The 14,395-nt window shown below is 44.3% G+C and overlaps 1 protein-coding gene across 2 annotated transcripts in view; it reads right to left on the bottom strand.

Annotated features, from left to right (window-relative positions):
* Nucleotides 1-14,395, bottom strand: part of ITGA6 (integrin subunit alpha 6) — an 81,529-nt gene that overhangs the window by 37,841 nt on the left and 29,293 nt on the right. For both annotated transcript variants that reach the window (XM_038584849.1, XM_038584848.1), the window contains exons 2-5: nucleotides 6,506-6,630; nucleotides 4,968-5,047; nucleotides 3,084-3,339; nucleotides 1,266-1,397 (exon numbers count right to left, since the gene is read on the bottom strand). In XM_038584849.1, the coding sequence (XP_038440777.1) occupies nucleotides 1,266-1,397; nucleotides 3,084-3,339; nucleotides 4,968-5,047; nucleotides 6,506-6,630 (593 nt within the window). The remainder of the gene's footprint in view (nucleotides 1-1,265; nucleotides 1,398-3,083; nucleotides 3,340-4,967; nucleotides 5,048-6,505; nucleotides 6,631-14,395) is intronic.

The raw sequence follows: 14,395 nt of genomic DNA, 5'->3' as shown, positions 1-14,395 counted from the left end.
TGGCACTCACACACCGAGCTGCTTCCCACTCTGCCTCCTAGTCACCAGCCTTTCTTTCCCTGGCTGAGGGATCAGCAAATGTGGGACCTTGGACTACAAAATTAATCTCCCTAAGTCACACTTTTTTTTCAATCAGCAAAAGAGGGACAATCATATTTATTGTATAATATTGATGGGAAAATCAAGTAACACCTGTATAGCGGCAAATACAGCATATAGTCGGCACTTAATAAGTGGTAAGTTTAACTTTTCTTTGCCCTCTTCTATTCCTTCAAACCAAATGTTTAATTTGGAGGGAAGGGGGAGTGTCTGCAAGGCTTTTTTTTTTTTTTTTTTTAATTAACAGTACCGTTCATGCATATCTATATAATTAGAACAGTTTAAGAATATGCTTCCTAACACATTGTTTAGAATTATTCTTACGTTTTTACTTTCACCTTCCACTGTTCCAGTAACCTCTCTAGCATAGGGATACTTTAAAAAAAAAATAGGTTATTATTTAGGATTAGGAGATTTTTTACATTTTTTTCCAAGAAATGCACAATAATTATTCTTTATGTCAACTCATACCAAGAATTAAAGCTTTTAAAAGCCTTTGTGTAATTACCATAATGCACATGAATAATTTAGGACACCCATTAGTAATGCAAACGAGCCTTAGGAGTTAGGGAATTGGCACTTAGACACAATCTGGGTGTCCTCAAAGCTGCTCTAGCAGTCTTACTCAGCTTCAGCTGGAAAGCCATGGTGCCACCCGCCAGGGGCCCTGTGACATGGGGCCCCCAATCCAGAAGCAGGGCCGACCCTTGGAGAAGAAGTCACAAGGGAAGGACCTGGAGGTCTTGACCTGCCACTTCAGAGTAACTTCATAAATGTAGCTCTTAAGAGTATCTCTAGAAGGAAGCACTAACTGGAGAGACGCAGCAGCTCAGCTTTCTGCTGAGATCCATCATTTTCCCTCCTGGGCTGCAGGAACAGCCTGTTTCAGGTTACAGGGGCTGACACCAGCTCAAGAGACAGACTTCCCTGCGGGACAATTTTAGGAGAGGGTAGGTTTCCACCTGCTTCAGGGGAACACAGGTCAGAAGGGAAGGGTCCCAAGCATCAGTCAGGTGACCTTAGGATCACCAAAGCTTAAATCCAATGCAGCCACAGGCCCCTGGCTTTGCCTGGCTACTCTCAGCCTCCAAGTCCAGGGTCCTGGGAGGACAGTGTCACACTGAGGCATCTGCAAAGGCGGGCAAGCCAGCTGCGCTCGATCCTACCTAAGTAACTGTTAGCGGGAACAGGAACTAGACTTTCGTCATGGTCGGTCTCTCCACCAACTTCATAAGGCCCATCTTCAAAGATGTTCATGTCAAAAAAAGTGTTATTCTTTTGCTCTACACGAACAATGCCTAAAGAAATGAAATGGCAAAAAAACAAACAAACAAACAAAAAACACATGAAGATGGAATAAAATAAAAGATGTTTCCTAATAAACATGCCTCATGTTATCACCATAAGGACAGGAAGAAAAGTCTAGACAAAGGGAAAAAGGACAAAGGAAAGAGAAGACTTTTGAGGTTATTAAAGTTAAAAAATCAAGTTCACGTGAATTTTTACAAAGAAATTTGTTCTAGCAATTAAAAAAAAATGCCAATGCCCCATGCATTGTTAGGAATTCTCTCTATAATGCCATAATACCAGATGGAAAATGAAATGTTTACTTAGTTAAATCTACTTCTAGAAAGTAACTTTCTAAGAATTATATGAGCCTGGTGTGTTTTACATTTTCTGTAATCTATATCAATAGATATAGATCCTATTTTCTGATCCTATATCAATTTACCTACTTTACTATAATGTAAAAATGTTGTGATCCTTTCTCCAAATCACTTTAACGAAGATTTCTTCTAAAATTTTCACAATTAACAGGTAAAAAGAGAAGATTTCCTAGAATAAGCCCACTATGGGACTTTTAAAAATGGTAATATTTTAAGTCAGGGTTTATAAAGCAGGTAAGACAGGTTTCCCATAAACATATACATACATAACTGTGGGTGTCTTTGTTGTTTTACTCCAAATGGCATCTATTCTTGCTACAATAAAACTATTTCTAAATTCAATGTGTTATTTTGATTAGGTCAATGTAACCTGACAAATACTGTTAAGTTGGGGGTGCAGAGGCCAAAGGAAATTACTCCCAAAGGTTACTATGGATGACAGAAAGAGGAAGGTGTCCTCAAAGATGATTTCTAATAGGAATTCAAACTTGAGAGATTTTTCTGATGCAGAAGGGAAAATATTCCTAAGTTTTTCTTAAGGAGAAAAAATGTTATAATATTTATTTTAATAAATTTCACACAAAAAAATGTCTTATGTCTAAATCCTATGCATTTCTCTTCATTATGCATTAGAGTTAAATTAATTGTCCTGGATAACATAGTGGTTTTCTATGCCTGCCTCATTTCTTCAGAGAAGTTAAACTTTATTACAGGAGCTGACCAGATTTGCCCAAATTGAGAGTCCTTCTCCCTCCCAGGGTCTCCTTTTATCTACATCACAATCCTAATTAAACAACTTTCCTATAAATTTTCTAAAACTATCATCTCAAAATTCCCTGATTTGTCATCTACCCTTCTTTTTTGCTTTATTAGCAAACTACTGCCTTTTAAGATAATATATAATGAAAGAAATGTCTGTATCAAAACACTGTTACTTGTATATGACACCGCTCAATTATTTTGTTTTCAGATCACTACCTTAACATGTTTACTAACATTAAAACTGAAAAAACTTTCAGCCTCAAGAAAATGCGGAAACAGAAAAAACTGCAAATGTTAATTATTATATTCTTAGAGAAAAAAGTTAACTACTTGTATTAATATAAATTCCTGGTAAAGGGGAAAACTATCTTCAAACATATATTCACACTACTGTTTTTGAAATCATGTAATTGAGAGAATATCCTACCTTACTTCTATAATATACAAGTGCCTTATAATACATTTTGGTTTAACCTAAAATATACTCAATCATGGTACATAGAAGAGAAATTATGTAGTCATTCTAATCTCTATTGCTACAAATACATGTCATACCTTTCCAGTTATAAGTGCCCGGGGCTCCAAACACAATGTAATGGAAGTCTTTAGTAAAAGTAGCTGCTACTCCTTGCTGGCAAGAACCAAATTTTTCATGGCCTCTCAATCGGCCATCGCAAAAACTCCAGTCTCCTCCATCCATGTCATCCTCAATCCTGAGATTCTGACTCAGGACGTAACACCTTCCAAAGATATCTCGGGATTCCTGCTTTGTATTGACATGTTGCCTTTTTTCATATCGGTGAGCACATGTCTGCAAACAGATGGAGTAGAGTAGCCTATTCATTTCTATAAACCTCATGTTTATTATTGGACCATTTTATCAATTTGTAATAAAGAGATTAATTCTAAATGGGACCAGATCCAAAACCAGCAACTGCTCCCCAAAGTGGCATATGGAGACCACTGGCTAGCATATAAGAACTAGGACTTTGGTCTCATTCTCACCCGAAGAATAATGCTCCGGTCCAAATACTGGATGTCAATCTGTAATCCACAGGAAATTTATGTGTAATTTTACTTGTCACATCAACAATGGGAAACATCTTATTTTATTTTCTTAACTTATTTTATTTTAACTTAATTAGGCTTTCACATCAGTATATTTATGAAAATATGTAATTATATTCCAGAGGAGAGAAATCAGACATATTTCCATAGGAACCAGGCAAACAACAGTTAAAACAAAGACCACTATTTCCTTATAACCAGTACTAACTTATGCTCTAAATGCCGATTAAGTTTATTTTAAAAGGCAGAGAGAATTACACTGCCAGAAAAGATGGAATAATCTCTATAATTTACAAGGTATTCATGGTTACCCTCCATGTACCATAGGCTGACTACCAGACTTCATGATATCCACGTTGATTTCCTGTAATCCCTTAACTATCAAAATTCAGGGTTCGGTAAAATTCTCATTTTTTTCAAAATCCTATATCTATTTGTAAGAGCAATCAGATTTTGAAAGAGACACAGAGAGAGACCATCATAATCCAGCCTGGAAGGCCACCTCCCGCAATCCACCTGATAACCTTTCCTTCACTGCCGCTTGTATTTCCTTCACTACTGCTTGTATTTGAAGATGTTGAGAACAACCAACCAGAGTTTTAAATTACCTGCTCTTACTTTCCATTACCATTCCCATATTTTTTATAACTCAAAAAGCCATACAAGGGGACACAAACCTGGGACACAAACCATCATCTAGTTGTGTTCTGCATTCTAAAGACCATCTGGTGCTTTAGGGGTATTCAGTGAAGGCTTATTAATAACTTGAGTCTGAAAATTCTAAAGAAATATATCAGAGACGTCTGGTGGCTCAACAGTTGAACATCTGCCTTCAGCTCAGGCCGTGATCCTGGGGTCCAGGGATTGAGTCCCGCAAGGGGCTCTCTGCGGGGAGCCTGCTTCTCCCTCTGCCTATGTCTCTGCCTCTTTCTGTGTCTCTCATGAAGAAATAAAGTCTTCAAAAAAAAGTGTATCAGAAGTCACAGAGGGGCGCCTGGGTGGCTCAGCTGGCTATTCATCCGACTCTTGATTTCAGCTTAGGTCATGATCTCAGGATCGTGAGATTGAGGCCCACGTCGGGCTCCACACTCACTCAGCATGGAGTCTATTTGAGATTCTCTCTCTCCTTTTCCCTCTGCCCCTCCCTCTACTTGCACACACTCTCTCTAAAGTAAAAAAATAAAAATCTTTAGAAAAAAAGAATGCCTCAATTTCTTCCTGACATCAATTCCTGCTTTAAAGCAGTGAGTGTTCTGGAATGCCCCTGTGTGTGGGCAGGACTCTGCCCGTCTTGTTCTCTGCTGTCAGCCTGGTGCTAGCACATGACAGGCACTCCGACATTGTGGAATGAGCCTGCTTCTCCACACTTACCACAACTTTGCCCCCTGGACCTTGGCTCTGCACGGTGACCCCCATCCATTGATCTTCTTTGCTTTCTGATGAAGGGTCAGCTGTGGAAAGCAGCACAGGTTACATATACATAGTTAGGACTTCAAAGTGACTGAAGCAGGCAATGAAGCAAAAGAGAACACAAATACAAGATGGTTTCTAAACTGTCTAGATTCCAAGTCTTGCTCCTCAGCAAATTCAATTACTCAATCCAGAAAAATTATTTCTCCTTTTAAGAAAATAGGGTAAGTGCTTACTGGTAAGAATCTTCTTAAAATTCTTTACATAAAATATATAGCTTTACTTGATGGCCCCATGCTCATTCTGACTGACAACCAGGATCCTGAGTACAAAAAGCTATTTGAAAATTATAAGACTCAGGAGTAGCCTTCCCACAAATGCGACTTAACGCAAAGATGTAAAAATCCAGTTTCCAAACTCCAGTTGCCATCCACAAGAAGTGGATATTTCTCCTCAGACCCAAATTTGTTATTTACATAATAGCATGAATTACTCTTTTGTTTCTTGGAGATGGGAAGACAAGGCCTCAGACTCACTTTAGTTGTTCTATCAATGCCGAAAAAGGAAAGCGATATATTTAGTTTTTACCCCCTTCCCCTCCAAAAGGGAGAAACCATAAATATCATCATGTATGTGTTCATTTCAGCATCAATCTGAACCTACTGTATGACCCTATATCCAAATTTTTGCCTTCCTCAATGAGAAGGCAGGCATGATTTTTTTAAAATCTTGAATCGTTACAAAAATGTGAAAACTAAACAACCTTAAATAGAGAGAAGCCAAAATGTTGAAGAGTGATTATGTCTAGATTACCCATGGGCTTTTGGTTTTTCCCTTATATAGGTTGGTTATCTTTTACAAGTTTCCCCACAATTAACATATCATTTTCTATTCAGTGAAGAGAAAAAAAACCACACAAGTGTTATTTCTGAAAGATGAAAAAGCAAGAGAAGAACATAAACGTGAATCTGCAAATCTACTTAGACCAGATATGTCAAATCTGGCTTGCTTGGAAGCTTCTCAGTACACTAACTGCTCTGCTCAGCATAGATCCCTCCCAACACAAGCCTCTAGTTGAGCCGGTTGGGCAAAATTATCCATGATGGTCAGCTCTCACTTCTGAGAGATCGGATATTTAAGAGTCTCTCTCGCAAATATTTGCACGTGAGAACTTCTGGCAGCTAAGCAGATTTTCTTCTTCGCTGCTCTGAATTCAGTTTAACAACCTCCTGTAGGACCTCAGCCATCACTAGGTGGCGACATCAATACACCATATCCGTTCAGAAAGCAACATCAGGAAAGGCAGCAATTCTGTGCGGATCCCAACATCACTGAAAAAGTAGATGTTTTCAGGGCAAAGAGAAACAGTCAAGACATGTCATTAAAAGAGGCCTCCTCCAAGAACAAACGCTTGGATCCCCTTTCCTTCCTCGTGGAAAGGGCAAATTGGGGTACAGGCGAGCTGGCCAAGGGGACACAGTGAAGACAGAAGAACACACCGTCGTTGTCAAATTCAATCCGTGTGCAAGGCCCTGGGGAGGTGATGTCACAGCTGTACAAGCCTCCAGTTCTGTTGGCCCTCTGCAGCGGAAGGGCCACCGCCCGAGGGGCCCCCACAAGCAACCTGTGGACAAAACAGAGAATTTGGAGACTTGAGTTTAACACAAAATTAACATTTCAGTAAATCAGAACCGAGAGATATTAGGATTATTCCTCCTGGGTCAAGAGATTCCACCCCCAAACCCCCCAAGCGCAGGTGCTGGGGACAGTAAAGGTGGAATCCTGTGACTGGCTCATGCTACACACACACACACACACACACACACACACACACACACACACAACTAGATGAGTCAAGCCTGAGTGGAGGGGTTGTTGAAACAAGGTAAAAAGTAGGCCATCTCTCGTGGTATCAGCACCTCTCGGGGTAGGATCCTGGTGTTTTAAAACACACACTTTTCATAGAACATGACCCCTAAGCCTAGGCCCGGGACAAATGGACTTCCACAGACACTCCCACCCCGGAGGGGAAATGGCCCCATTAAACTTAACAAGCGATCATATGTCAATGTCTAACTCTGTGCCTTCCCGAGGTAATTTTCAAAGGTAATTTTGACCATACCCTGAATCTTCAGTTCGCATACTGTTAATTAAACAATGAGGCCATTCGGCCTAGGTAAGCAAAAATCTCTAAGCCTCAAGGTTATAAAATCAAACCCTAGCGACAACACATCACCAACAGCCAACCAGGCGTCAAGCTACAGCTGATTAAATAATTTTTCTTTGCTTACCAGGCTTTCCCTGGTTCCTGTTGGCAGAGCACTCTTAACCACTTCCAAACTTGCTGCTACCAGATTCCAACCATTTTTTGCTCAAATTCATAAAGCTTTTTAATATGCCTCAGTTTATCTTTTAATAATACTGATTTAGAACCTAATCTTGCCCAAGACACAAGTGAACTGAATCTTTCTCCCTCTACTCACCTCCCCCCCCCCCCCCCCCCCCCGCCCCTTTCTTTCTCCGCCTTTCAGTGTCAGCCTTACTTTGGGCACTCTTGCCTCGGCCAGGTTCCTCCACGATCGTCCTAGCAGTCTGGCACGGAGGCTGCAGGGAGGTCCGGGCAGTGCCACCTGGGTACTGGGAATCACAGCAGTACTTCTTCCTCCCATCCCACTAAGAGGGGCCCTAACCGCAACCCACAGTCCTTAAAATCTGTTTCACAGCCAGGAGGCATCCTCACAGATCCACTATCTTTCTGCAGGGTTCCTTCTGTACTCACCATCTTTGGGCCTGGCTGACTCACGGATCAGCTGGGAACAGAAACAAAGAGAAGAAACACACCTGACTGGACAGAGAGAAGGGAGACCGGAGCTGGGGGGAGAAAGGGCAGGGCACACAAATGTGAACAAACAACTTCCCAAACAGAAAATGAGCCACTCCTGGTCTTTAAGAAACCCACGAATCTCAGATGCTAAAGCAAAAACAAACAAAAAACCTGCCTACAAGCAAAACTGTCCCTACTACCTGTCTCTGATCCCAATAAAGGATTTAACCAAAACTATTTTTAAGCCAATACAATGCAGCAGGTGCAAGAGAAGGAAATGCACTCAAGAAACAGGGAGGGGGCCCGACTCTCTCCAGGGAAGGCCTGTGAAGCAGGCGATACAGAAGGAGCACTTGGGGGAACACATGTCCCTCGCACTGTCCTTCCTCCCAGATGCCTGGATGGCAGGCACAGGTCCGCTTCCACCTCGAAATCCCTCCTACATTTGAAGGGATGAGCCGCACACACCAAGATACACAAGTGGAACGGAGACTTAGGGACAAGGCAGGGCCCCTGGGTGCCTCGAAGTTCTTGGCAGAGGGTACAGGCAAGGCCGAGGCCGCAGGGCGTCTCCTCAGGACCGCCACACACACATCCCACCCATGTGGTCCCAGATCCCAGGAGCTCCGACAAGTAGCTGGGAAGCAAGAACCGGCCTCGACCGTAAGTGAGCAAAGCTCAATTACCTGGCAGATCTGGGGATGCAACCCTGACCCCGGGACCGGGCGGGATTAGCAAAGTGCTGGGGGCCAGAGCACTGAATCACAGGATGTGAGCCCTGGAAACAGCAGAGCATCCAGCCCTCTAATTTTACAGATAAGAAAACAGAGGCCTTCGCATTGCAAGGAGGGTAATTACTCTGCCCCTGAGCTCTCCCAGCTAGATACGGGGGGGGGGGAGGGGGGGGGCAGGACAAAAAATTACTTTGGAGCAATGTTTTTTTCCCCCATTCCTGTCAAATGCTTCCTAAAATATAAAACCCCCAGATTTCAAGGCATCTATCACCTTAGCTGGAGAGGCAGAACCTCCAATGAGACAAACGGCTGCTCTGCTACGTACGAGGCTGAGGGCGGGCGAGGGAAGGCCTTACTGGAATCGGCGGGCGAGGCTGGGGAGGCGACCTGCCCGGGGAACCAGCTCCAACCTCCAACGGGAAGGCCATAAAGAGCCGCCCGGGGTTCCAAGGTTATTCCTGCGTCTTCCCTGCGCTTCCTCTCCTCCTCACCCACGCCCGAGGCCGGCCAGCTACCCGAGGCAGGTGCTGGGCCTGTTATTTCCTGCTCCGTCTCCCTCGCTCACGTCTTCCTTCCACACACCTTCCAGAGCCTTCTGGAACGAGCAAGGGTTGGCCGCCCCTCCCTCCCAGCTCGGCCCTGAGGGAGCCAGGCCCACACGCAGGTGGCAGAGGGCGGCGAGGCGGCGAGGCTGGGCCCGAGGAGGGCGCCAGACCCGGCCTGTGAGGAAGGGGTCGGGGCGCGGCGCTGAGGCGGCGACAGGGGCCTCCTGCTGCTCCAACACCTGAGGAGCCGGGGCCAGGGCACCTCGGGGCAGGCTCCCCCTCCCTCAGGCGCGGCCTAGCAGCCCCCCCTCCGCGCACCACCTTCCGCTGCCCTCCTCCTCCAGAGAGGCTAACTGCGGGTCTTTGCCTGCGCTGAAGATGCCAAACTTTTTTTTTTCTTTTATGTTTAACAAAATTTATCATGGTGCTATTTAATCTGGTTTTTTTTTTTTTTTAAGAGTTATTTATTCATGAGAGACACGCAGAGAAGCAGAGACACAGGCAGAGGGAGAGGGAGGCTCCCTGCGGGGACCGGACGTGGGGCTCGATCCCAGGACCTGAGCCAAAGGCGGACTCTCAACCACTGAGCCACCCAGACGCCTCTCTGGTGCTATTTAGAATAAAAATGCCCAGCTCTTACAGGAGGAGTCCACACATTTTACTTGTAGCAGCTACCGCGGATGAAAGCCAAGTGCACAGAAGAATGGAAACAGCAAGAAGGCTTGGGGGTGGGGGTGGGGGGCAGGAAACCCAGAAGAGAACCCAGCCAACATGCGAAATGTGCCTCCTGAGGGCTCTGCGGCTGTGTTTCCAGACGGTGCTTCCCCCCAGGTCCCGGGACAGTGGGCACAGTGTGCCCTAGATGGAGGCCGACCGCCCTGGTCTCGGGCCTCAGGCCCCAGTCAGCCAGAGGAGGACACACAGCAGTCACCAGGGGGCCTGCCCTGCCCTGGCTGCATCTGGTTCCCGGGGACCACACTGAATAGGAAGTTCAGGAAAACAATGACCCAGGGGCAGGTGGAAGTTAAGTTGGATAAAATCAGAATCCTAGAAAACAGAAGGAAGCACCTTGATGGAAGAACCCAGTAACTAGCCCCAACCAAGCTCAGCAATTGGCAGGTGTCTTAATCCTCAAGGTAGAAGCAGTTTTCTCTGGATGGGGAAACTAAGCTTTGAAACCAGCCTTAATCAGGAGATCACAGCCCATGAGCAGAGGCTGTGTCTGGAGGGAACAAGTAATCAAAAAGAGCTGTGTCCAGTCAAACAATGGCACCGTCCCCAGTGTAACCCACCTAAAGTCCTACGGGATGGGCACTGGTCTAAGCCATTCAAACACAGCTGCCTCCTGAGTACAGCTCCAAAAGGGAGGGTCTGCTCGTAGAGGAACGCACAGGCCACACCGAACTCCAGCTTCTGCTCAAATCCCAGCTTTCTCCACTTTGCCCCTCATGCCCTTTGTTTTAAGATTTTATTTATTCATGAGACACACACAGAGAGGCAGAGATACAGGCAGAGGGAGAAGCAGGCTCTGTGCAGGGAGCCCGACGTGGGACTCGATCCCGGTACTCCAGGATCACACCTGGGCGAAGGCAGGCGCTAAACCACTGAGCCACCCAGGGATCCCCCCCCCCCCAATGCCCTTTGATGCTGGCTCGGTGCAAGCAGCACCCACTCTCTGGGCACTGCCAGGATACCCACAGCAACGCCTGGGACTTGGGCAGCAGCTGCTAGGCTGCTCAACTCATCTCCTCTTAAGCAGTGACAGCAGCTGCTGTCATTACTAACCCACCCAGTATGTATGGAGGAATTCAAATTTCAGTAACAACTCACATTCAGAGTGACAGGAACCAGGGGTAGAAGTTATGGCCTTCAAAGGGAAATAATGGAAATTAACAGAACGGGATCTGAGAAGCCTATTCCCCTATCAGGGCAAAAGAAAAACTGTCAAGGAAAGGTGAGAATCTAAGTTTGAACTAAGATTGTTTTAGACGCCAAAAGGAATGGGAAAAATGACTTCCCAGATTGCTTTCCACAGGGGAGGTGAACAATCACCTCTGGGATTTTGGAGCTGTAATGACATAAAAACTGCCCTGGGATTCCAACATATTGAAAAGCCACATTTAAAATACAAAACTCAGGGTACCTGGGTGGCTCAGAGGGTTAAGTGTCTGCCTTTGGCTCAGGTTGTGATCTCAGGGGCCTGGGATCTCGTACCTCATCCCTGCATCGGGCTCCCAGCTCAGTGGAGGGTCTACTCCCTCTTCTCCTCCCTAAGATTGTGCTCTCTCTCTCTCGCTTTAAAATGAATTAATAAAAAAATTTTTTAAAGATTTATTTATTTATTTATAGAGAGAGAGAGAGAGGCAGACACACAGGCAGAGGGAGAAGCAGGCTCCATGCAGGGAGCCCGACGCGGGACCCGATCCTGGGTCACCAGGATCACACCCTGGACCAGAGGCAGTGCTAAACCACTAAGCCAAAAAAAAAAATAAATAAATAAACCACTGAGCCACCCAGGCTGCCCAACAAAAATCTTTAAAAATAAAATAAAATACAAAATTCCGGGCACCTGGCTGGCTCAGTAGGGAGAGTATGCAGCTCTTGATCTCAGGGTCATGAGTTCAGGCCACACACTGGGTGTCAAGGTTACTTAAAACCTTAAAAAAACCCAAAACCATATCATCTTTAAAGATGAAACAACATGAAATAACAAAATACAATATAAAAGGCTAATAATGACATAAGCGAGACATAAAACTGAGGGTAGGATATGAATTCAGGTCTCTGGAGCCTAGATCAGAATTGCTGGCCAAGATTCAGGACCCACTCACATGCTATTAACGGCAAGGTTATTTCAACCTCAAGTAAGCCACACTCCTACCTCATATCCTCAAGTTCTCCCCCAAAGAGAGCTGGGTATACTTTTGTATAACTAAACTTCAAAAAAGATCTACACACTGGAACGCTTTTAAAACTCTAAGGACAATAGCAGCTTTGCTTCATTGTTTTTGGCAATAACTCATTTCCTCAAGGATTAAAGATTCTGCCTCCAGCCATGCAACTTTGTCCCAGGAAACATGAACTATTGCTTCATTAGAACAAGGACACTATTATCGCTGAATATAAAACACAGCTTTCTTCGTTTGTCCAAATTATGCATTATAAAATTGGAAGATGGCATTACCGTGGCATTGTGTCACCTCTACATTTAACCCATGTTCAAACTCAGTTTTTATTAAAGATTTTATTTATTTATTCATGAGAGACAAAGAGAGAGAGGCAGAGACACAGGCAGAGGGAGAAGAAGCAGGCTCCATGCAAGGAGCCTGACGTGGGACTCGATCCCGGGACTCTGGGATCACGACCTGAGCCCAAGGCAGACGCTCAACCGCTGAGCCACCAGGTGCCCTCAAACTCAATTTTTAACTTTTGTTAAATAAATACAAATCAATGACAAGAAACCAAAAACAAAAAACTTACGAATGGAAGGTAGCAGATTCCAAACTCATCCCAAGCCCCACTCTAGGAAAACCTCTTTAAAAAAAAAAAAAGAAAGAAAATACTGGATTTACTTCTCCATAACTCCATCACCTCTGCTTATCCTTTTATTTCTTGATTTATCCGCTTTGGACAGCAACTGCTGGCCCCACAAACCTGAAAACAGAAGAACTTCTATTTGCTACTTCACTTTCTCGTGTTTAGTAACTGTATATGTTACCTTAGTTCTTCTATTTATTACCCCTAAAGTTTTACACAATATATTTAACCGCCTGTTTTCCCTTCACCGACTTGCAACAAAATCTCTCCGTTCCCTAACTGGTGAGACCTGGCTGTCAGCATTTTGACCCTTTCTCCCAAACGTTTCCCTCCAACTCCTATCATCCATTAGCTAAACTTTTACACTATTAGTCAGACTATATTACCACTTACATTTTGTCTTGCGTAACCACAATTTGGCCACCTGTTCTTTTATGTAACCAGGTAAATGTTCAGTGTTCAATCAAACCACATTGAACTTATCCTCTCTATCTGGGACCAGTATCAGAGCCCTTGGCCTCAACGGAAAACTGTTCCCAGCATCAAGGTCAAACACACATTTCTTACAGTCTATCAATTGCTTGGTGTACTTCACATTTGAACCATGACTTTGGCTTTTCTTGGCATTTCTCATTGCTTTTTTCCTTACACTATTTTTTTTCCTAGCCTCAATCATTTCTGAGCTCCCAATCATACCTTATATATATATTTTTAAAGATTTTATTTATTTATTCATAAGACACACACAGAGGCAGAGACACAGGCAGAGGGAGAAGCAGGCTCCTGTGGGGGGCCTGATGCAGGACTTGATCCCAGGACCCTGGAATCACAACCTGAGCCAAAGGCAGACACTCAACCACGGAGCCACCCAGGTGCCCCCCTGCTTTGTATCAAATCAGGATTGCTTCCTTGCTGGGTTTTCTCCTCAGAGGCTTTGGACCTCCTGTTACTACACGAACTGTTCTAGGGCTGTTGTCCTGGGTCGGGTCATCCTAGCACTGACCTCCTGGGCTGATATGCTCTGGAAAGCAGGTTTCCCTCTTACTCTAATTATTTTCTTAGAAATCATCCTAAGGTAACAGGACAGGTCAACTTAGTCCTTCCATATATGTCATTATTCTGCTCTTCCCCTTGATCGATAGTTTGGATATAGGACTCTAGGCTGAAAAACATTTTCTTCAGAACTTTGATGCTACTGCTCTTATTCCAGTATCCAGTGAGCCCAACAAAAATTCTACTGAAAGTCCAATTTTCATCTCTTTGAACTGTTAGGCTCTTCACTTACCCTAGGCATCCTGAACAGCACAACCGTGTCTCTGCACATGAACCTTTATTCACTTACTGTGCACTGACTGCATGGCCCCTTTCAATCTATGGACTTAGGCACACTGATCACTTCACGCACCCCATTTTGTGCTCCTTTTCTGGAACCCCTTACCTAGTCAGGTATGGGGCCTTCTGGCCTCCCCTCTCTGTGGTTCTGAGGTTTTCCAACTTGATTTTCTAATATTTCTACCGAAAATTTTAAATTTCAGCAGTTATATTTGCAATCCCCAAAAGTCCTGTCTTGGTTCCTATCATGCCTCTTACATAATAGCACACTCTGTTTTTCATTTGTGGATCAACAGGTTCTTATTCTGAGCATTTTACCTGAAAGGTTTTCTCCCCCACCCCTCAGTTCTGTTCCTGGATTATCTGCTTCTCCCAGTGTTTCTCTTGGTTTACTTTGCCATCCCCTTTCTATGCTGC

The sequence above is a fragment of the Canis lupus genome, chromosome 36, assembly GCF_011100685.1.
Source record: "Canis lupus familiaris isolate Mischka breed German Shepherd chromosome 36, alternate assembly UU_Cfam_GSD_1.0, whole genome shotgun sequence".
Taxonomy (NCBI): Eukaryota; Metazoa; Chordata; class Mammalia; order Carnivora; family Canidae; genus Canis; species Canis lupus.
This window is presented reverse-complemented; position numbering and strand designations above follow the sequence as displayed.